Source organism: Cololabis saira, chromosome 8 (genome assembly GCF_033807715.1).
Source record: "Cololabis saira isolate AMF1-May2022 chromosome 8, fColSai1.1, whole genome shotgun sequence".
Classification (NCBI taxonomy): domain Eukaryota; kingdom Metazoa; phylum Chordata; class Actinopteri; order Beloniformes; family Belonidae; genus Cololabis; species Cololabis saira.
Genome location: NC_084594.1, coordinates 43086299 through 43108152, shown reverse-complemented (window position 1 = coordinate 43108152; position 21854 = coordinate 43086299). Strand labels below are relative to the sequence as shown.

The 21854-nt window shown below is 40.1% G+C and overlaps 2 protein-coding genes across 2 annotated transcripts in view; one reads left to right on the top strand and one right to left on the bottom strand.

Moving 5' to 3' along the window:
* The window catches only part of grm6b (glutamate receptor, metabotropic 6b), a 43099-nt gene extending 36508 nt beyond the window's left edge, over positions 1-6591 (top strand). The window contains exon 11 of the mRNA XM_061728027.1: positions 5763-6591. Within this exon, the coding sequence (XP_061584011.1) occupies positions 5763-5999 (237 nt within the window). The 3' untranslated portion in view covers positions 6000-6591. The remainder of the gene's footprint in view (positions 1-5762) is intronic.
* A 1044-nt stretch (positions 6592-7635) lies between these two features.
* traip (TRAF-interacting protein) lies at positions 7636-21536 on the bottom strand. Its single transcript, XM_061728025.1, has 17 exons — positions 21095-21536; positions 20839-20957; positions 20684-20741; positions 18860-18943; positions 18547-18586; positions 18335-18462; positions 18150-18244; positions 17836-17949; positions 15493-15580; positions 15323-15412; positions 15156-15244; positions 11624-11779; positions 11455-11500; positions 11128-11232; positions 10993-11043; positions 7836-8192; positions 7636-7703 (listed from the first exon to the last, which is right to left on the bottom strand). The coding sequence occupies exons 2-16, from the start codon at positions 20934-20936 to the stop codon at positions 8064-8066; spliced, it is 1371 nt and encodes a 456-aa protein (XP_061584009.1). The 5' UTR covers positions 20937-20957; positions 21095-21536; the 3' UTR covers positions 7636-7703; positions 7836-8063.
* Between the last annotated feature and the right edge of the window lie 318 nt (positions 21537-21854).

Below are 21854 nucleotides of genomic sequence, written 5' to 3'. Positions count from 1 at the left end.
AGGAGGAAGAAACCTTGAGCAGGACCAGGATCATAAGGGGGGACCCTCCTGCCGAGGGCCAGACTGGGGGTCAGGGACGGCAACAGCACAGCAGGCAGGTGGAAGCAGCAGCGGGATGACCGGGGGTGGGGACCTCAGGCCAGCACGCAGCTCCCAAAGCTCCGGCCCAATCAGCAAGTCCCAGGTTGGGGTGCAGGGTCAGGGAAAGGTTGAGAAGGGGCAGGGCCAGGGAGAGGAGTCTTGAGGGACAAACCTCTCCCCCGCCTGACCGGGCCGTTACCCTGCCCCTCTCACTCCCACGCTGCAGGTTCCGGTGTTGTGCAACTGTGTGTGTTTTGAAGAGTTTACTGGTGGATGGATGTTCCTATGGAACTGTGGCTGTAGCCTCCAACAGATGGAGGCTACAGCTGTAGGATGTCTGGGCATAGTCTTGAGTTCAGTCCCCCAGGAGACACTGGGAGTAGAGTCATTGCCCCTCCACGTCCAGAGGAGACAGTTGAGGTGGTTCTTCTGGTCAGGATGAGGTCAGGAGCCAGGAGGAGACCACATAGCCGACCCAGGACACGACGGAGAGATTAGGGTTGACATCTGGGCTGACACGTCAGCAGTGACGTACGGTGAGGTTCATGGTTGGTGAGGCACTGACTCCTTTAGTGTCAGATTTACAAATATATAAACCAAAAAGGGAAAAGGGTAGCTTATTCAATTGGCTACTGGTTATTTCATATCTCATCAACATTCTTCACAAAAAAAACACTCAGGCACACACACGCACGTGCGCACACACGGTACATATTACAGATACGTAAAGGTAAGAAAAAACGTGCATTTGCTCTACACCCTCCATGTGTTGGCCGTCGCAATTCTATAATTCATACAACATAAATGAGAGTATAGACTGGTGTACAAAACCACAGATTTAAATTTTGACCTTTAGTGAAATATTCAGTTGTTTTTTGATTCTGATACTTTAATCAATTTAAAGATTGCTCAACAAAAAGCATGAAAAGAAAAACAAAGAATATTTTATTTGAGGGCAAAATTTAGCTCTTAGCTAGTGCTTTAGCTTTTCTTAGTCTAATTTCTTTTTTATAAGACTTAAATTAAAACTGTCTCCCCCGGAAGAGCTGAAGGGGTTGGTCTGGACCTCCATGACTGGACTGAAGCAGCGACCAGAAGGTCATGGATGAAAGTGGAACTGCTGTTCCAACATGACCAGAAAGACTCTGTGCTGCTTTGACCCGTTAATCAGCGAAGAGCCATTAAGATCATGTCATGATTTTTCAGCTATATTTGCTTTTTGCAGCTTCTCCAGTTTTATTTGTTCTGTTTTATTCATATTCAGGTACGTTCAGGCTTTGGCCTGATGACAGATGTTCAAACAGACAGCTTAGATGCCGTCTACTTTTATTTAAAAGTTTAGTATTACGCAGTGACATCTAATGTCACGGCATCAAATCGCTTTACAGTCCGAGCCACTCTCACGTATAAGTGGCAGTTCAGTTTTATTTTTAATATCTCCCCCACGCACATGCACATGCACATGCACGGGGACAGGGATTACATACCTGCCCTCGTGTTCAGTTCAGCGTCAGCCGACCTTCCTGGTGGCGCTCAATCACTCAGCCTGATCTGCAACTGCTGCAACTGAAACGCAGGCAGGCCGACCAAAATCAATCAATAAAAAAGGAATGAATAAAAGAATAAACCTTCTCTAGAGGACAGTGTTTACATTTTAGATTTAATCACAGTTAATTTACCCTTGCAAATCCCTTTGTTCCCTGATTCTGCACCAATAAAAGTAAAATATTGTTATTATTCCCGAAGACCCGGGAAAATGTGAAATACTGTTTAGATCAGAGGTGTCAAACTCATTTTGCTTGGCGGGCCAGATTTGACCAATTTTCTTCTCGCGGGCCGCACGCTCAAAATAACAAAAACGGTGCGAAAATGTTTTTTTTCTAATTCTTTTTTTTTTACTATTGTTATCTAATCCAATATCAGTTTAGTTAATTTTAAAGGAAATATGCACTTTGTTTACACTCTAATTATGTAAAATATATTTCTTCAGGATCTTTTCTTGAAATTTCTCATTTTTTTTCAAATTTTAATATCATTTTACAAAGATAAACATAAACAAGTATGTTTTTTTTTTTGTATTTTGCTTTTTTATAGGAAATTTAATTAAAAGCAAAATCTTTCTCATTACATCCGAGAGTGTTTCTTTGTGATTTAGAGATTTTTCCAGTACAATTAAGTGTATTTATTTTTAAAAATTGGCGCGGATATTTACGCCAGTGTGGCGAAAAAGTCAGCACTTCTTTTAACTGTTTTACTTTGTCACTATCCTCGTATTCAAAACTGAAATTCTCCGAATAAATATCTTCTATCATCTTTTTTAGCAGTGATATTTTTCCTGCGAAAATATATAATAGTAGTCAGTTAAAGGAGCTTGAGGCCGGATTGTGGCAGGATTTATGAAAAAAATCCGTATACATTTTAAGTTTTCTAGTAATAATATCAGATGAAGCGTTCCAAACCAAAAAGAATGATTCCTCTAGTGTATCTCTCCGTTGCCTTGAACAGGCTGTGTGCTGCAAAATGTGCTGCAATTCGGTCCCGAATTTCCCGTGCTGGGCTGCGGATGTGACGTCACATGACGCTGCATGTGCGTTCTCCCCGTTCTCCCGTGCCGGCTTCACTGTTGGCTGCAGTACCCCCAACGGCCGTCGTGGTGAAGGGTGGCGCTAGAGAGTCTCATTTCTTAAAAGGAGCCTCATGCTCCTTTAATAAAAATAAACGACCGTCTACAAAGAAATAAAATCGGCAAATGCATTCTAGAAAACTAAAAAAATGTCAAACTGCTCTCTTTGTGGAATAACGATGGATTTGTAGAAGAAATATATTATCAGATATGCTGTGATTCATGGCAATTATTTATGCCTTCCTTTTTAGTAAATTAACATTTCGTTGTTTTGCGTTGGAAACTTCTCGGGGGCCGCATGAAAATCTCTCTCGGGCCACATGCGGCCCACGGGCCGCACATTTGACACCCCTTGTTTAGAAAGTAAAGGATGCTCCGTTTCCCACCAGGAAACCTTCACATCTGGGACACTATCTCTCTTTTTTTTCCAGCTCTAAAATAAGCTGTTTGTTTGAAGTCCTATTTTTTCATCCCCTGACGTTAACATGTCACTTCTTCAGTAAAGTCACATTTGATAAGTGTTTTTACATTGAACGCTGAGGTGAATCAAACGGTGACTAACGCAGGAGGACACACTAGCAGTGAGAGCCAAGCAGCTTTCGGATGTGAAACGCCTGTTTGCCGTCTGTCACGTCGTGTTTGCTTCCTGCTGTCCCTCCCAGGACGCCCTGCGTCCACCGGGCTGAGAGTTTAACTCAGGCTCGTGGGCTATTTTCTTCTGCCGTCACAAAAGAGACTTTTAAGAAGAACATATGAAAAATACAGATAAGCTTTGGCTAATAGAGAGCTGCATTATGGTTCATTCAGGCGGAAACAATTAAAGCCCTGGGTGCTCTCAAAGTCTTTTCAACTCCTTCAAATGGAAATGAAGTGAATTAAGGAAAGATGGGAAAGGGGGAAAAAGGAGGTCAGATGAGCTGAGGGGCCACAGGAACCCCCTCAAAGACCAATTCAGCCTTCCCATTCAATTAATCATCACTAAGGAAAATAGCTAAATATAGACGGTAAGTTGGGTGTGACTAGTGGAAGTAGTCGTGTGCAGCAGCAGATCTACCCGTTTCTCCAACATGCCCCTTCTCTAGGCCAGAACACACCTCAGGTCACGCACAGGCGCCGGATCTCAGTCACCAAGGCTTCCTTTATCACAGAGATGATAAAAATACGCTAAAGATGATAAAAGCAAGTCCCTCTGTGAGATGCAAAGCTGCTCCAGGAGCACGGCTGCACAATTTGACTTTGTGACTTATTCACGAGGTAAATATACAGGACTGTCTCAGAAAATTTGAATATTGTGATTTTTTTGTAATGCAATTACAAAAACAAAAATGTCATACATTCTGGATTCATTACAAATCAACTGAAATATTGCAAGCCATTTCTTATTTTAATATTGCTGATCATGGCTTACAGCTTAAGAAAACTCAAATATCCTATCTCAAAAAATTAGAATATTCTGGGAATCTTAATCTTAAACTGTAAACCATGATCAGCAATATTAAAATAATAAAAGGCTTGCAATATTTCAGTTGATTTGTAATGAATCCAGAATGTATGACATTTTTGTTTTTTTAATTGCATTACAGAAAATAAAGGACTTTATCACAATATTCTAATTTTCTGAGACAGTCCTGTATTTTTGGCCACGTGACTCTGAATGATACCAATTTTGATTATCTTGATCGGATTTTGAAGTAAAAGAAAGAGCAGCGAGAAGGATATGTGGTCAAAAGCCATAAATAGAGCTTCCTCTCCTGACTACATATGCCAGGACATAAATGATTTATCATAGCAAAAACACTGTCTCTTGTGCTTTGAGGTGAAAATTCCCGCTCTTTATGTTCCTTTAACGCTGGCTTCTGCAGCAGATAATCACAAGATCCAGAGACGTTTGCAGGGATTAGTGTGTGTGTTTAGCACCAGGGACCACTGATGAGGGAGGGATAGTTTATAGTTTTTATTTGGATCCCCATTAGCTACAGCAAACCTGCAGCTATTCTTCCTGGGGTCCGACACATAATACACAGTACATTACAACAAATAATTAAAAGCAAACCTAAAGAGGTAGCATATAAAACAATAAAGGAAAAAAATTAAATAAAGAAAAAAATAAAAAGTCTTTCCGTTTAACATTTAGATATAAATAAAATCAATACATATTCATACATTTTATAACATCAACAAATTCAAACAATGTATAGTTATCATAGTTTGCACCAATAACCATTTTTAATAAATATTCATTTATTTATATTATATATATATATATATATATATATATATATATATATATATATATATATATATATATATATATATATATATATATATATATATATACTGTATATACAGGACTGTCTCAGAAAATTAGAAAATTGTGATAAAGTTTCTTTATTTTCTTTAATGCAATTAAAAAAAACAAAAATGTCATACATTCTGGATTCATTACAAATCAACTGAAATATTGCAAGCCTTTTATTATTTTAATATTGCTGATTATGGCTTACAGTTTAAGATTAAGATTCCCAGAATATTCTAATTTTTTGAGATAGGATATTTGAGTTTTCTTAAGCTGTAAGCCATGATCAGCAATATTAAAATAATAAAAGGCTTGCAATATTTCAGTTGATTTGTAATGAATCCAGAATGTATGACATTTTTGCATTACAGAAAATAAAGGACTTTATCACAATATTCTAATTTTCTGAGACAGTCCTGTACATACATACAAACATATATACATATCTATACATATACGTACATACACACATATATACACACATACCCAGATATACTATCTACATTATTTATTTATTTAATAATAATGAAATAAGTTTTATATATATCTATTCAGGAGATGTTTCTTTACTAACAATTTGAATTCTTTTATGTTAATAGTTTGCTTAAAGTGTTTAGGAAGTGGGTTCCATGCAGACGTAGCTCTGTCCATCACCGTTCTTTTACCATAGTTTGTCTTTATTTTTAACAGTGAAGTTTCCTCTGAGAGCATGTCTTGTGCTGTAGCTCTGGTTTTCTGAACTCCTGGCGTGTGTCGTTGCAGATGTTCATCCAGACCACCACCCTGACGGTGTCCATGAGCCTGAGCGCCACCGTGTCGCTGGGCATGCTCTACATCCCTAAGGTCTACGTCATCATCTTCCACCCGGAGCAGAACGTGCAGAAGAGGAAGCGCAGCTTGAAGGCCGTGGCCCAGGCGGCCACCGTGTCCACGCAGCTCTCCGTCAAGTCCGACAAACAGAACGGAGCGTCCAAGATAGTGCCGGACCGGTCCCAGTAACCCACACCAAAAGACCACGCGCTCGCTCTTTGACTGGAACTTCTGATCCTAATTTATGAACTGAAATAACAGAGAAGATAGGTCTAGACTATTTTAATTTATTTGATTTTTGTTTTCTTCAGGCTTAGGTATCAACCCGAGATGAAGCACAATCATAGAAAAGAGAACTTTCTAGTACACAGACACAAGGAATGCTGGGATACCAAGCTGTCATCAATAGTGATCCAGTTGATTTCTTTCTTTTTTTGTAAAATCTTAATGCACCTCAAGCTGACAAAGAGATACTGTTAGTTTTAGATAAAAGACGAGATGAAGTGAAGCTCCAGCGGCGGGGGGGGACCGGGGGGGCCGGGGCCTGCGTGGAGACCCATGCTGATGACGGCCCTGCTCGCCGGCTCCACCAGCACTGCATGGACTCAACGCAACACCAGTAGAAGAAGGCACTGAAATACTGTTTTAAGGGGGGGGGGGGGTGTTTTCTTGTCACTGCACTGGAATTAAGTCGTTTAAAAAAAATAAAAAAAAACACCACGTCTGAATTAGTACCATGAAGGGAAATAAAACAATTCCATGACTCACAGCTAAATCTTCTTATCCATGTATTTATGCATCTTATTTTCTAGGAAGGCGTAACACCAGCTGCTGCTCAGTGGATGTTTTCTTCTACCTGCCACTTTTACATTTCTCCTATTTGTTTTTCAAAATGTAAATGTTTCTGCGGGAAGGTCAGACACCTGAATCTGTGATGATGATGATCATAATGTACAAATCAGGTTCCACTCAGACTGAACTTGTTCTGGGGTTCCTCCTGTGCTGCTGCTGCTGCAGCAGTCTGTCCAGCAGAAATGCACTCAGCAGAAGAATGAGAGCAGACAGGAGGGAGGAGGTCTGACACATGAGTCTCTCCTGCCCCCTGCAGGGAGGAGCACGCAGCTGCACCTTTACAGACGGATGGACCACTCATGTAAATAAAAATAGTTTTATTATTCAAGTTAGCCATCGTCTTCAGGGCTTTTAAAACAAAGTACTTACAGGACATACACATGTACGTTTGTACGTGTAGAACAGATGTGACACTTCGACAGTGAAAAAGTGTTGTCTCGGGGAAAAAAAAAAAAAAAAAGCTGAAGCTGCAGCTGGTCAGGAGAGCTGCAGATGTGCAGCTGCAGATGTTCAGGAGAGCTGCAGATGTGCAGCTGCAGCTGGTCAGGAGACATGCAGATGTGCAGCTGGTCAGGAGAGATGCAGATGTGAAGCTGCAGATGTGCAGATGTGCAGCTGCAGCTGACCAGGAGAGATGCAGATGTGCAGCTGCAGCTGGCCAGGAGAGATGCAGATGTGAAGCTGCAGATGTGCAGATGTGTAGCTGCAGCTGGCCAGGAGAGATGCAGATGTGAAGCTGCAGATGTGCAGATGTGCAGCTGCAGCTGACCAGGAGAGATGCAGATGTGCAGGAGACATGCAGATGTGTAGCTGCAGATGTGCAGCTGCAGCTGGTCAGGAGAGCTGCAGATGTGTAGATGCAGCTGGTCAGGAGAGATGCAGATGTGCAGCTGCAGCTGGTCAGGAGAGATGCTGATGTGTAGATGCAGCTGGTCAGGAGAGATGCAGATGTGCAGCTGCAGCTGGTCAGGAGAGATGCTGATGTTCAGGAGACATGCAGATGTGTAGCTGCAGATGTGCAGCTGCAGCTGGTCAGGAGAGCTGCAGATGTGTAGATGCAGCTGCTCAGGAGAGCTGCAGATGTGCAGCTGCAGCTGGTCAGGAGACATGCAGATGTGTAGATGCAGCTGCTCAGGAGAGCTGCAGATGTGCAGCTGCAGCTGGTCAGGAGACATGCAGATGTGCAGCTGCAGCTGCTCAGGAGAGCTGCAGATGTGAAGCTCGTCAACACAAAAATTCATTTACAACAGGTCTAGCGATGCCTCCAAAAAAAAACAGCATTTGTCATGAAGACTGAAGTCAGTTCCTGCTTTTAAATAGAAATGTGAACTGAAAGTCCAGTATGGTGTGGAGGGTCCCAGCTGCTGCCGGGCGGTTCTTCAGAGCAGAGCAGCTCCACTCCTACTCTCCACACAGGTCCGACCGGCCCAGGAAGCCGTCCAGAGTCAGGCAGGTCGTTCCTTTGGACGGAGGACGCGCCACCTTCTTCCTCTTGGCCTTGATGAGCGGCCGGATCTCCGACAGAGGAGACTGGGAGAGTGTTAAGGAGTAATTTGGTTCCTAGCGGTTACTAAAGGGTTTCCCTCCACAATATCTAGGACATGATGATGGACTTGGTGCATGACGATTCTCAGACAGGTAAAACAATAAAAGGACTCCTTGATCTGAGAAACCGCTTTGACTCTTGAGTAACCGGGATTCAAATACCCTAAAGGTTCATAACGAGTGAAACCAAGGCTGCTGGAATATCCAGCTGCATGTTTTAAGATAGATAGTTTTAGATATCTTCTGTCTGGAGGTGTAGATGTCAAATGTTACACCTACGAGACAGTCAAACACATTTCTGCGAGACGCAGCAAAGTTCTGGCGACATGCACCCATAAATAGTTTAAATTCCCCAGTAAGTGTTTCATCATAACATTTGCATCTGTTTTCTAATACAAATTTCTGGTCCAAAACTTTTAACCGAAGTGATTTTTAGCATCAGTGAAGTGCAGGACTCGACTGCAGGACTGGGAATGACTTCCAGACTGCGAGCGAGTTTACTTCCCAGCTCACGACTTCAGGGGAGACGTTGCTGAACGAAAAGACGTTAAAAAGTGAAGAAAGTATTTTAGAGAATTACGAAAAACGGTCATTCTGCTCGTCCATCCAGCATCTACACCCGATTATTCCTAATCAGAGTCTGCTGGAGTCTGTCCAGCTCTCTGCAGGAGACCGGCGGGTTCACCTGGACATGTGACATAAATAAATGTTAATATGAATGTCAATAGAGGGTCTGCATTGATGTCACTTCCCCACTGGACCAGCCCCCTTACTCACACTGAGTGGCAGAAACAGCTGCAACTAGTGGAGAAGACGGGATAACAGCCGATTATTGACTTAAATTAAAAGGCAGTTGGACTTGACAGTGACCCGTACAGTTACCCCAAGAACCAGTGGTCCATGGACATTAATATTTGACCACCAATCCAGTTTCCTGATATTTATATGTACTTAATTTCTACGCCAGGGAAATACACGAAGCAAAGCTTGAAGGCTTACAAAAGTCTTGACGCTTGGTCCGACTTCAAGGCAGGATTTGTTGTAGAAATTAAAGTGATGAGGACACCGAACTTTATGATTTGACCGTTTAACGTTAGCTACCCAAAAATCCAACATTACCTGATACAAAATGGAACCACAAATCCACGTTTTGCTGCCGCAATTGTGAATTGCAGTGATCCATTTGTCTCTCTTAAGCTTATTTTTCAGCAGTCTGTAAAACGATAACTCTGATTTCTTGCTAAATCTATGAGTACAGTCGATCACACAACAGCTCTTTCCCATTTTAGATGTTTTCCAGTTGCTCAAACTGAAAGTTTACGCTGCCACTCAGTCTTTCTGCCGCTCAGTCTTTCTGACACTCAGTCTTTCTGACACTCAGTCTTTCTGACACTCAGTCTTTCTGACACTCAGTCTTTCTGACACTCAGTCTTTCTGACACTCAGTCTTTCTGACACTCAGTGGGCTTAACCCACTGTGAAGTCGCATCTGTGACATCATGCACATTCCCTCTATATAAAAGATAACTTATGGACACTAAGGCAGTAGAAGCAACATTAAAACATAAATAAGTAAATAAGTAAAAAAATAAATAAATAAATAAACCTTTAAGAGGAAATTAAGAACAATAAAATGACATGTGGAATGAAGCTTCACCAAAGGTTTTGGTTCTAACGTTGGGAACACATAAGAGACCAGTACCAGAGGATCTCAGGGTCCACGAGGGCCGATATGGTAAAAGCAGGTCTGAGAGATAAGTAGGGCCAAGGCCGTTAAGACACTTAAAAAACAAGTAAAAGAACCTTCAAATCGATCCTGAAGCGTACAGGACTGTCTCAGAAAATTAGAATATTGTGATTTTCTGTAATGCAATTACAAAAACAAAAATGTCATACATTCTGGATTCATTACAAATCAACTGAAATATTGCAAGCCTTTTATTATTTTAATATTGCTGATCATGGCTTACAAGGAGCTTGAGGCCGGATTGTGGCAAGATTTATGAAAAAAATCTGTATACATTTTTTCAAGTTTTCTAGTAATAATGTCAGATGAAGCGTTCCAAACCAAAAAGAATGAGCCCTCTAGCGTATCTCTCCTTTGCCTTGAACAGGCTGTGTGCTGCAAAATGTGCTGCAATTCGGTCCCGAATTTCCCGCGCTGTCCTGTGGATGTGACGTCACATGACGCTGCATGCGCGTTCTCCCGTGCCGGCGTCACTGTGGGCTGCAGTACCCCCGACGGCCGTCGTGGTGAAGGGTGGCGCTAGAGAGTCTCTTTTCTTAAAAGGAGCCTCAAGCTCCTTTAAGAAAACTCAAATGTCCTATCTAAAAAAAATAGAATATTCTAGGAATCTTAATCTTAAACTGTAAACCATAATCAGCAATATTAAAATAATAAAAGGCTTGCAATATTTCAGTTGATTTGTAATGAATCCAGAATGTATGACTTTTTTTTTTTTTTTTTTTTTTAAAATTGCATTACAGAAAATAAAAGGACTTTATCCCAATATTCTAATTTTCTGAGACAGTCCTGTACAGGGAGCCAATGCAGCGATTCTAAAACTGGTGGAATGTGAGCCCGCCTTCACCCGGGCATGTTTGTGGACGGAGGGAGGAAGCCACAGTATCTGGAGACCAGAACCCCACTGGGATCAGAACCAGCAACCTTCCTGCTGGGAAGCAGCAGCGGTGGCTACAAAGACACCAGGCCCGTCTCATTCTGCTGCTGAAGCTCCAATATCCCACATAAGAAACATTTCCAATGTACAACAATAGAAGGATACAGGTTGGATGAATTTAGTTCTTCCTCCTAACCCGTCATAACCAGTTCTGACCTGAAACAAACAAGATTTCCAAAATTAAAAAAAAAATTAAACAACCAAACAACATTTTTAAGGAAATAGTTGAGATGAAATTACAGTTCCAGGCTTCCTATGAGGGTCCAACATGGTTCCAAAAGTCTTTTTTCTAAAGAGCAGGGAGTTCCTCAAGAATGAATCCATGGCTGGATCTTCATCCCGAGCCTGAAACACAGACACACACACACACACACACACACACACACACACACACACACACACACACACACACACACACACACACACACACACACACACACACACACACACACACACACACACACACACACACACACACACACACACACACACACACACACACACACAGGTGTGTAACGCTTCTGAACTGCAGTGGTGTATTTTGCTGGCGGACAACGACGAGCCTACCTTGCTCAAAGATGAAGATTTCTCTGCAGGTTTGGACCCAGATGTGCTGAAAGGTAAAACACAATTCCTACTTTACCTCTTAGGCTGCAAAAACATATTTTCAGGAGTTACGGTTGAACCAAACCTCCCACTGAGCTATGACGGTCCACCCCCAAGCCCCGTGACCTACGCCGGCGGGTCCAGACACATCTTCTTGGACGGGGCCGGCCCCCGTCTCTTACACGCGTTAACCGGGGTGGAGACGTCGTAGGTGACGTTCAGGTCGATGCCCTCGCTGTCTGCGGGCTGGTGGAGGCGAGGCTGCGTCAGGTTGGCCGGCGCCGGGCTACGGTGGGACCAGAGGAACAGTGTGAGTAAATAAGCGACAAGAGTTTTCAGGAAAGATGCATCTCGGTCCGTGGACTTCGCCGCCATCCGTTTTTTGTTTTGATAATAAAAAACGGAAAATGGATCGTTATCCATTATCCATTATCCGATTTCATTGATGTGTTTGAAAATCGAAATTGGGAATTAAAACAGCGAGTGGAAAACTCTTTTCTCTATTTCCTATTCGTTTCCGACGGGGGGGGGGGGGGGTATGTTAGAGTTCAGTTTATGTTATTGATTGGGTGCTGCATTTTTTTTTACGCTGCAGCTGAACGGACTGTCACAACATCACTGCAGTTTCATGACGGAGTGAAGACAGATTACAGATTAAACTCATGATTCCCTCCCAGGTTTCATATTTGATTTATTTTCTGTTTCAACATTAAAAAAAATCTAAAACTGTTAATTTTCAATCTGATGAACAAAAGAACCAGAAACAACTTTCTTCATTTATTACTGCGCATGTGCAATCCCCCCATTTGTCCAATCCTTGTTTTCAGTATCCTTGGAAACAAATAGGAAATAGAGAAAAGAGTTTTCCACTCGCTGTTTTAATTCCCAATTTCGATTTTCAAATACATCAATGAAATCGGATAATGGATAATGGATAACGATCCGTTTTCCATTATCAAAACAAAAACATGAAAAAGTGACTGGTTATTTTGTTATTTGTTTTTTATTATAACACAAAAACGTCTGGTTTTTCATATTTCAATTTTAGGCACAGATCAAAAATACGAAATAGAAAAACGGAGACTTGCAACGGTCAGTGTATCTTTTGGTCATTGGATTTTTCCATCATGAGTGGGAATCAAAAAACAAAAAACGATTGGTTTATTTGATTTTCCTTTTAAAACAAAAAACAAATATTGAATTACACTGCATTTTTTCTTTTTCTGTGTTAATATGATTTAACAAAGATTCAAAATACGCTTTTATTTTCGTTTTCTATTTCATATAAGAAAAATGAAATCACTAGTCAACAGGAACGAAAAAACGAACCAAAAACAACCATTTATTCATATTCGTGCACCGGAAGCTGGCATTTACAACCGAGTGAACTTAGTTCTGGATATTTGACAGGCATTCCTGTGACAATTCTCTCCAGGGGAAGTTGTTCTGTACCACCCCGTCCCACTCGAGCCAGCCACTCTAGGCTACTGCGGTGCATTCACACTATACGCGAGGCATGTATTTTACTCGTATTTACTGACATTACGCCCCCAGATGTAGCTACAGTTGTCATAGCAACAGTAAACACCAGGTCAAAGCAGCAACGGGACTGTGGTCATTTGTTGTGGGGATAATGGACTGACGTCAGTTCTAGAGCTTGTTAAAAGATAGAAAAATGTTCTTTACACAGGCTGCTGCATGTTAGCATCTCAATATCATGTGAAAGTTCACTCTTCTGATGGATTTGAACTACATGCATTTGCAGCTACAACAATGTCAAGACGGTCATTCATGATTTCCACTGCAGCCTCCATGTTTCTACCGGGAGAAGGGTCGTGAAAAGCACGGAAAAATAATAATAAAAAAAAAAAAACTAGAATAGGCTACAATATGCCGACAGTCCATTATGCCGAAGGTCGTGCTATAATTGTTACAACGTTTGGGTAGGCTGTGACCTTCATCAGGTTAACTGTCAGACAGTTCATGTAGGTGAAAAAACACGTCACTCATTGTGTCATTCAATCTTCAATCATAAATTCTGGCTCAGGTCTGACACTTAGTGGCCTAAATAGTAAACGGTCACGCAGCGCGCATCAATTACCACTTGAAACAAGAAACACACACAGGAAAAACGCTGAGATAAATATCTATCCATACAAAATAAAGAACAGCAACAACAATAATAATACATCTATTAGACCAAAAGGTAAAATAAAATTAACTTAAGCTTTTTTACCCACAAAATGACAAGATGGTGATAAAATGAAAATAATAAACTCTATTGTCATAGAACTTTTCTAAGTTTGCAAGGCACTTCAAAAACAGATTTTTTAAAAAGCACAGATAAAAACAACACAGACAACGAAATATACAGGCCCTAATAGCTTATAAGATAATATAATAGGCTATATTAGGCTATGAATAATTTTATAAATGCACAACAACGTCTGAGTTAAGGAAGTCTGAGAGAGAGAGAGAGAGAGAGAGAGAGAGAGAGAGAGAGAGAGAGAGAATTAGCAGAGCCTACAGACGTTTAAAAGTCAAAACAAAAGTATTTACTGACAAGAAGTGATTGTAATCAATTACATAATTTAAAGTAGATTTTTATTAAATATGATAATACATCTAGGCCTATGCGTGGTCTAATGATCAGCTCTCAACGTAAGACTATATTAAATTCTCTGTGGATTAATGCTCCACCTGCATCAATTGGATCCTCGTCAAAAGGACATGTCATGTTCGTAGCCTAATAGTAGTGAAAAGAAAAGTTGTAACACTGATTTTTTTTTTCTAATCAATGAAAGACGGCATAACTGCCTCAACTGCGCTCTTGGTTGGTAAAAAACAGCTCATTCGCACGCTTGCTTTGTAAATGCCAGCTTCCGGTGCACGAATATGAATAAACGGTTGTTTTTGGTTTGTTTTTTCGTTCCTGTTGACTAGTGATTTCATTTTTCTTATATGAAATAGAAAACGAAAATAAAAGCGTATTTTGAATCTTTGTTAAATCATATTAACACAAAAAAAGAAAAAATGCAGTGTAATTCAATATTTGTTTTTTGTTTTAAAAGGAAAATCAAATAAACCAATCGTTTTTTGTTTTTTGATTTCCACTCATGATGGAAAAATCCAATGACCAAAAGATACACTGACCTGCAACGTGCAGGAAATGTGTTTGTGCGTCAAACCGCGGTGGAACAAGTCCTTAATCAATCTTTAAAAAATAATCCTTAATCTGTTGTTCCAGCGCCACCATGGTAGCCATGGTTACCCGAACTGCCGCATACCATGGATGTAGAACATTTCCGGGTCACGTAAACCCGACCAATAATACCAAGTAATAATACTTACTTACTTACTTACTTATTAAAATCAAATTCAGTCCTGTGGCCCGTTTTTCTATTTCGTATTTTTGATCTGTGCCTAAAATTGAAATATGAAAAACCAGACATTTTTCTGTTTTTTGTGTTATAATAAAAAACAAATAACAACATAACCAGTCACTTTTTCATGTTTTGGTTTTTGATTGCCAATTGAAAATGGAAAGAACGAATGATACACGGATTTATTTCTCTATTTTTTTTTGTCATTTCAAAAGAAAAAACGGATGTCCGTGAAGTACACGGACCCATCTGGACACCTCCGGAGCTGCAAAGGGACACCTTTCAAAGATGAGCCGACTGAGGGCTTCGTTTGTCCGGGTCGGGGTGACCAAAGTCTTCTGGAGTAACTCCACTTTCTTCTTCAGGCTCTGTGGACGAGGCGTGTTCAGAATCAGAGCTCTGGTCTGGCAGGAGAGGGCAAGCGTTGCTGCTTTGACCCGACTTACCGAGATCTCTCTGTCAGCGTTGGCCAGGTCTTTCTGCAGAGACTTCATGTCCTCTTTGCTCTGATTCGTCTCCACTGTAGCTTTTTGCAGCTAAAATGAGACAGAGACCCACGTCCTCAGATTTACATGCAAACCATGATCAAGAGCAAACACTGAGCGCAGTGACAAACCTTGCCGTTTGAGGAGAGAACTTCCCTCTTCAGCTTCTCACACAGCTCATTTGAAGACTTCAGGGTCCCCTTGAGGTTATCGTACTCTCTGTGGAAGGAGGACAAAAACCAGTAAAGACTAGGGCTGGGGATCCATTCAAATGTCAAGAATCGATTTGATTCCGATTGTTAAGATTCAGAATCGATTATCAGGATTTGATTCGATATTAATTTGGGTTAGTGTTATTAAAACAGTTTTTTGAGCTGTTGCATGAATTATATGACTGTAGTTATGCAAAATATTACTACTAGTATTATATTGAGATTCAACAGCAAGTATTGGCAGCTATTGATGCTGTAAGGACCAATCAGCTCCCAGAATGCTGATAGAACTGCTTTCAGAAACATCGTGTGTGTCAGAATTATCAAACAGATCCAGGGCAGCAAACAGATGGATGAAATCGGTCTCATTTTTTAACACATTCCGTTTCTATTTTTTCAATTTTCTGTGTTTTTCGGTTTTTAATTTTTGAAAATTTTGGTTTTATGCAAATTTAATCCTAAGAAAGTATATAAAGCAATGATAACTGAAAACTTTAATGTTTTCATACTTTTAAACAGATTTAAAGGCAAAACATGGCACTAGTTATTCTACTGTGCAACAAAACATTCCTTTTTTGGGCATAAACAAAATAATTCCAAAAGTTATTTGTATGAAATAAATAAATAAGAACAACTCAAATATTACATTCAATATCCATTTAAAGTGCAAAGAAAGAAAGAAATTGCAACAGCTCAACAGTGCAAGTGTGAATTAAATGATGTGACTACTGGGATTAAAGTTCACCGGGTGAAAATGTAACAATGAAAAGAAAAATCGATCTTTAGACATACAAATCGATTTTTAGGAATTAATATGAGAATTGATTTAGAATCGGAAAATCGATATTTTCAACAGAGGACTAGTAAAGACAAGGAAAATAGAAAGAAAGAAGTTCTGTCATCACGGTCATTCTGAAGTGTGTGTCAGATCAGAGCTCTGGAAGTTCAGCCTGGACACGACCTCCATCCCTCCAGCTTCACAGTTAAACACTCCAAGCCGACCCACGTTCGTTATTAGATGCTAATGAGAATAAACTTACATTTTGGACCGAAATGAAGTGAATTGAAGCAGTTTTGAGTAAATATCCCTTTGTCATTCATTTTAGCTAATCCATCAGAATAAAATGAGGAGAGTTCATGACCTGAGATGCCACAGAACTGGATCGGTACTTGTACATTTACAACAAAAAAATGCAAGTGTTAGTCTTTGGAGTTGTGTTTGGGAACCAAGAGGAGTTCCCTGGAAAACCCGGGACACACCGGGGGGATTATACGGTGCGTCCAAAATGCCATACTAAACAGTATATACTAAACAGTATACTTAAGCTTGGCACACTTTTGAGTAAATATCAGTAGTATGCATTAATTGGGACGTACTACTCAGAGCCACACGGCACTTCCTGCCGTTGGGAGGGGGAGTTGTTACCATGGTAACAACTCCTGTCACAGCAGCAGTAGCAGCACCGCTCTTTCCCCTTTATCCTGGCCCAAACAAGATGACGTTATGTAATATTATTATATACCATTATAATAATATTATTATACTTAATATTATAGTTATGACATATACGTATCTGCGCAGCACTTAGCAACCAAACGCCGCTGCATTGCATTGTGGGAAGTTTCTGCTTAGCTAGTGTCCATCAATCCACACTAATACATTTCTCCAGAATGAGTATGGATAGTACATACTATTGAGTACGTACTAATGTTTCAGACGCACTAAAAAAATCTCACATACTGTTTTTGCACACTCGTTAGGACGGAAGTATGGAATTTGGGACGCAGCTCTAGTCTCGTGTGTATATGTGTGTATATATATATATATATACACATAATGTGTATGTATGTATGTATGTATGTATGTATGCATGTATATATACATACATATATATATATATATATATATATATATATATATATATATATATATATATATATATATATATATACACATATATATATATATATATATCTATATATATATAGAAATCTTCTTTATTTTTTGTATAGAAATTAAATGAATTTTTATCAAAATGAAAGAGTTTAGGGGGTAGGATTTAATAAGTTTTTACTTCTTCCTCCTCCTTTTAGAGCATGTTCATTATGTTGGATGCATGTTTATATTTATATTTTTTGTTTGTTTTCTTATTTACATTTATTTATTATTATAGTTTTTTTTTGTATTCACTACTGTTTCATGTTCGAAATAAAAATTTATAAAATACTGAACTGAGTCAAACACAAGCATACAATCCTTACTTTTTCAGAGAGATGCAGTAGATGGAAAGCTGCTCCACGGCCGCCTGGCTCACCCCCATGTCTGTGATCATGGACTCCACCTCTGCTCTCCGGCCCTGCAGCAACACCTCCAGGCTGGGAGCAAACGCAGAGACAAGTTTAACACCGACACTACAGGTCACCATGTGGAAAACAAGAGGACGTTTCATCTCGTATTCTCAAGATCGTCAAAGGAACAAAAAAAGTTAGCCGTATGTCACATTTACGGCAAATTCACCCAAGTGAATTTTTAAATTGGGCCCAAAGCAGAATCTCACTAGTTGGTCTCCAGATACCTTTCAAAAGTTTTCATTTTCATCCTCAGTCTCCGGACCTCATCCTTTGCAGCCTGAACGTCGTTCTGTTGCGTCTCCAAATACGTCATCTGCTTCTGTGAGAGGCCAGAACATCACACGAGTGCAGTTACAACCACAAATGAGAGTCTGGGAGAGAACGGGCTGAACCGTCTGAGAGCGCCTACTTTAAGGGCGGAACATAGCATCTCCTTCTCCGATGTCTCTTTCCGCACACGGTCCAGGTCGTTCCTCTGCTTGTCCACCGTGTCCTTTAAGCCGTCAATCACTTTCTGTTTGTCTCGCCAGTCTCTCTCTACAAATGGATCAGATCAAGCAGCGTGTTTTCAGCACTTCAGAGACAGAAATCCACACTTTTCTGAGGGTGACGTTTTCTTACCTTTGGTGCTCAGAAGTGCTCTCACTCGATCAAGCTCATTCTGAGGGAAAGAGAAACGCAAAAGTGCAAATATGATGCTCTACTACAAATACAAGCGAGGGCTTTTCTTCTCACGTGAAAAAACTTAATCTGCTCAGTCCATACAGGTCAGTAAAACCTATGATGTGGAGACTCATAGTGCTTCACAAATTAACCGTGCATCATCAAGCAAATTCCTCTGCAGCTGGTTTAAGATTCTCCTTAGCATTATTCCTAACAAATCAGACCACTAACTCCCCTGCACACACACTCATTTAGTTAGGAGCTGTAATACCTGCAGGCTTTCTGCGTCCACTGGACCTTCCTCGTCCGCATTAACGTCAAAAAACAGCTTGCTGATGATGTGCCTGGTGCTGACCTACACACAAAGCACAAAACACAAAACACAGGAGCTTGAGGTTTCCACTGCCTGGAAACATGTTACTGGGTTACAGGGGTGGGTTACAGGGGTGAGTTACAGGAGTGGGTTACAGGGGTGGGTTACAGATAGGGTTGCCAACTCCCTGAAAAATAAATAAGGGACAGCTCATCTGCAGGGCCGGTCAACCCGGTTGCCTTCTCCTTTCCTGGCGTGGTGAATTTTTTTTGCCCCTTTTTTTGTGAGTGAAACGATTTTTTAACTATTTGACTTGAACCTGAACCTGAATTGAATTAGATGCATATTTTTGAATGCCATGAACACATGGAAAACAAATTATTATCCAGCAATTCACTTTAATACAAAATAACAAAATGAACTGAATAAAATAAGTATCTTTCTTAAACAGAAAACTGTCCTGCTTAACTTAAAATGGTATAAATTAATATAAAACAATAGAAAGAAAGCAGAACATCCATTCTGTAATAGTGGACATTTTTAGTGCAATAACAAAAGTGCAAACAGAAAGTCTGTAGAAACCTTGTAAACATATTTGTGCCTCAAAGGCCATGACTGTAGCTACAGTTGGAGTAAAACAGAAAAAAATAACTTGTGAACTCAACAACTCAATCCCATTTTCCATTGGCATTTTATGATTATTTTTTTTACTCTCACAGTAAAACGGGACAAAGTGCGTCCCTTTTCAGCTCAATACAGGACGCACTTTAGTTTATAAATACGAGACGATTCCATTTTTCAAGGGACGGTTGGCGACCCTAGTTACATCAGAGGGTTACAGGGGTGGGTTACAGGGGTGGGTTACAGGGGTGAGTTACAGAGGTGAGTTACAGAGGTGAGTTACAGGGGTGAGTTACAGAGGTGAGTTACAGAGGTGAGTTACATCAGAGGGTTACAGGGGTGAGTTACATCAGTAAGTTACATCAGAGGGTTACAGGGGTGAGTTACATCAGTGGGTTACATCAGTGGGTTACATACATACCTGAAATAAAAACGGTCCAAATCATCCCCCCTTTCCATCCCTTATGCCATTTCATCAATGAATGTGGTTTTACTGCTATTTCAACATTTAGAGTCATCACCAGAAAAATAACTTATTTGACAATTTTCACCTGTTTCAAGTAAATTTTCACATGAAATAAGTAGAAAAATCTGCCAGTGGAACAAGATTTATCTTCTCATTACAAGCAAAAAAAATCTTGTTCCACTGGCAGATTTTTCTACTTATTTCAAGTGAAAATATACTTGGAACAGGTGAAAAATTGTTTTTTCCAGTGATGAGTCTTGTTTTAAGTGTAATGAGATTTATTTTACTAAATTGAGACATTTTAACTAGAAATAAGACAAATATTCTTGTTAAGATTGTGAGTTTTTGCAGTGATCCATTTTACTTATCCTGTGAAGGACAGAGTCATATTGATAAGTTCAGAAAACTGTTTTTTATTGTTGTGTTTTGATGTATTTGATGTAAGCCCAGTGGATATTTAAAGCTTACAGAAGGCTGCATTTAACTGCTGCTATGTCATTCCTGCAGTATTTCTGCAGGTGTTTTGGTATTATTTGTAATATATTATATTATTTGTAATCAGCACAAATTATCTGTCCCCATATGATACAATCCAACATCCCCCCTGATATTTTTTTACAACTCGAGTACTGACTACAGAGGTTAGTTACATCAGGGGGTTACATCAGAGGTGAGTTAGTGTGAAGGCGGTGTACCTGTTTCCTGCACTGTGGACAGGTTTTCGTTGGTGCTGTCTGAAACCACTGAAGAAGACTGAAAGAGGACGATCAAGAGAACGATTAGACGGTGAAGTCTAATCCTGCACATTTAAAGGAAGTTTAACTCGTTATAAAGTGTATTGTGACATTACCACTCATAGTGAAACGTGTGTCCACAGTGGATGGCTGCAACATCTCTGGAGTGGTCAAAGAAATCCGAGCAGATGGTGCAGTATGCTCGAATGGGCATCTTACTATCACAATGCTCAGCCTGTTGTGATAAACACAAAGAATCGGCGCAAGGAAAAGCTTTTAGTGTATTTCCCTTCACCTGTGTTGGTATGGCTGCGTGTCTGAGCCGCGGCAGCGGCAGCTCAGCGTGTTCACGGTGTTTATCTTCATACTTACCCCACGGACAGGTTACGCTGTTACACGGTCCTTAGAGAAACATGAAACATCCCAGATCTGATCAATAACGGGTTTAAAGACAGCCCGGACAGCTAAGCAGCTATGGCTAACACAAACAACCCCGCTACGTCATCACGGTTTCCCGCTGGAGTTCAAACACAAGCCCCGCCCACACGTGATGCGTTCAGGTGCGTTCATGTATATTTTTTATATTTATTTATTTATGTATTTATTTATTTATTCTTTAGACGGGACAATGCATGAACACTACATTAAGCAGTGTAAATACACCGTATTTTAGCAGAAATGCTAGTATCCAACCGCAGTCCTCACAGAAAACATAAAAACAATTCAGTCAAACAATACAATCAAACAAGGGAACAAACATAAAACATACATAGTAGCAAAATAGATTTAGCAGCATTTAAAAGCAGTATGGATTGTATCTAAAGTGACTTGAGCAAAAAATGCATATTAAAATATCCATCTAATTATCTATCTATCTATCTATCTATCTATCTATCTATCTATCTATCTATCTATCTATCTATCTATCTATCTATCTAGTATGTGTGTGAGTATAATTACAGTATATAATAATAATAATAATAATAATAATAATAATAATAATAATAATAATACTGTTACTTAGCAGTGTGAGTACAGTGTGTGAATATTTATAAATACAGGTTAAATGATCAGTGAATGGGGGTAGGACTAAATAGGTTTACACTTCTTCCTACTCCTTTTTTTGCACATG

Coding starts and splice junctions, on each gene's coding strand:
- traip (XM_061728025.1), bottom strand. CDS start 20,936: ATGCCCATTCGAGCATACTGCACCATCTGCTCGGATTTCTTTGACCAC. Junction 18,587..18,859: donor TGGACGCAGAAAGCCTGCAG/GTATTACAGCTC, acceptor TCTTTCCCTCAG/AATGAGCTTGATCGAGTGAG. Junction 8,193..10,992: donor GAACTAAATTCATCCAACCT/GTATCCTTCTAT, acceptor ACACTCTCCCAG/TCTCCTCTGTCGGAGATCCG.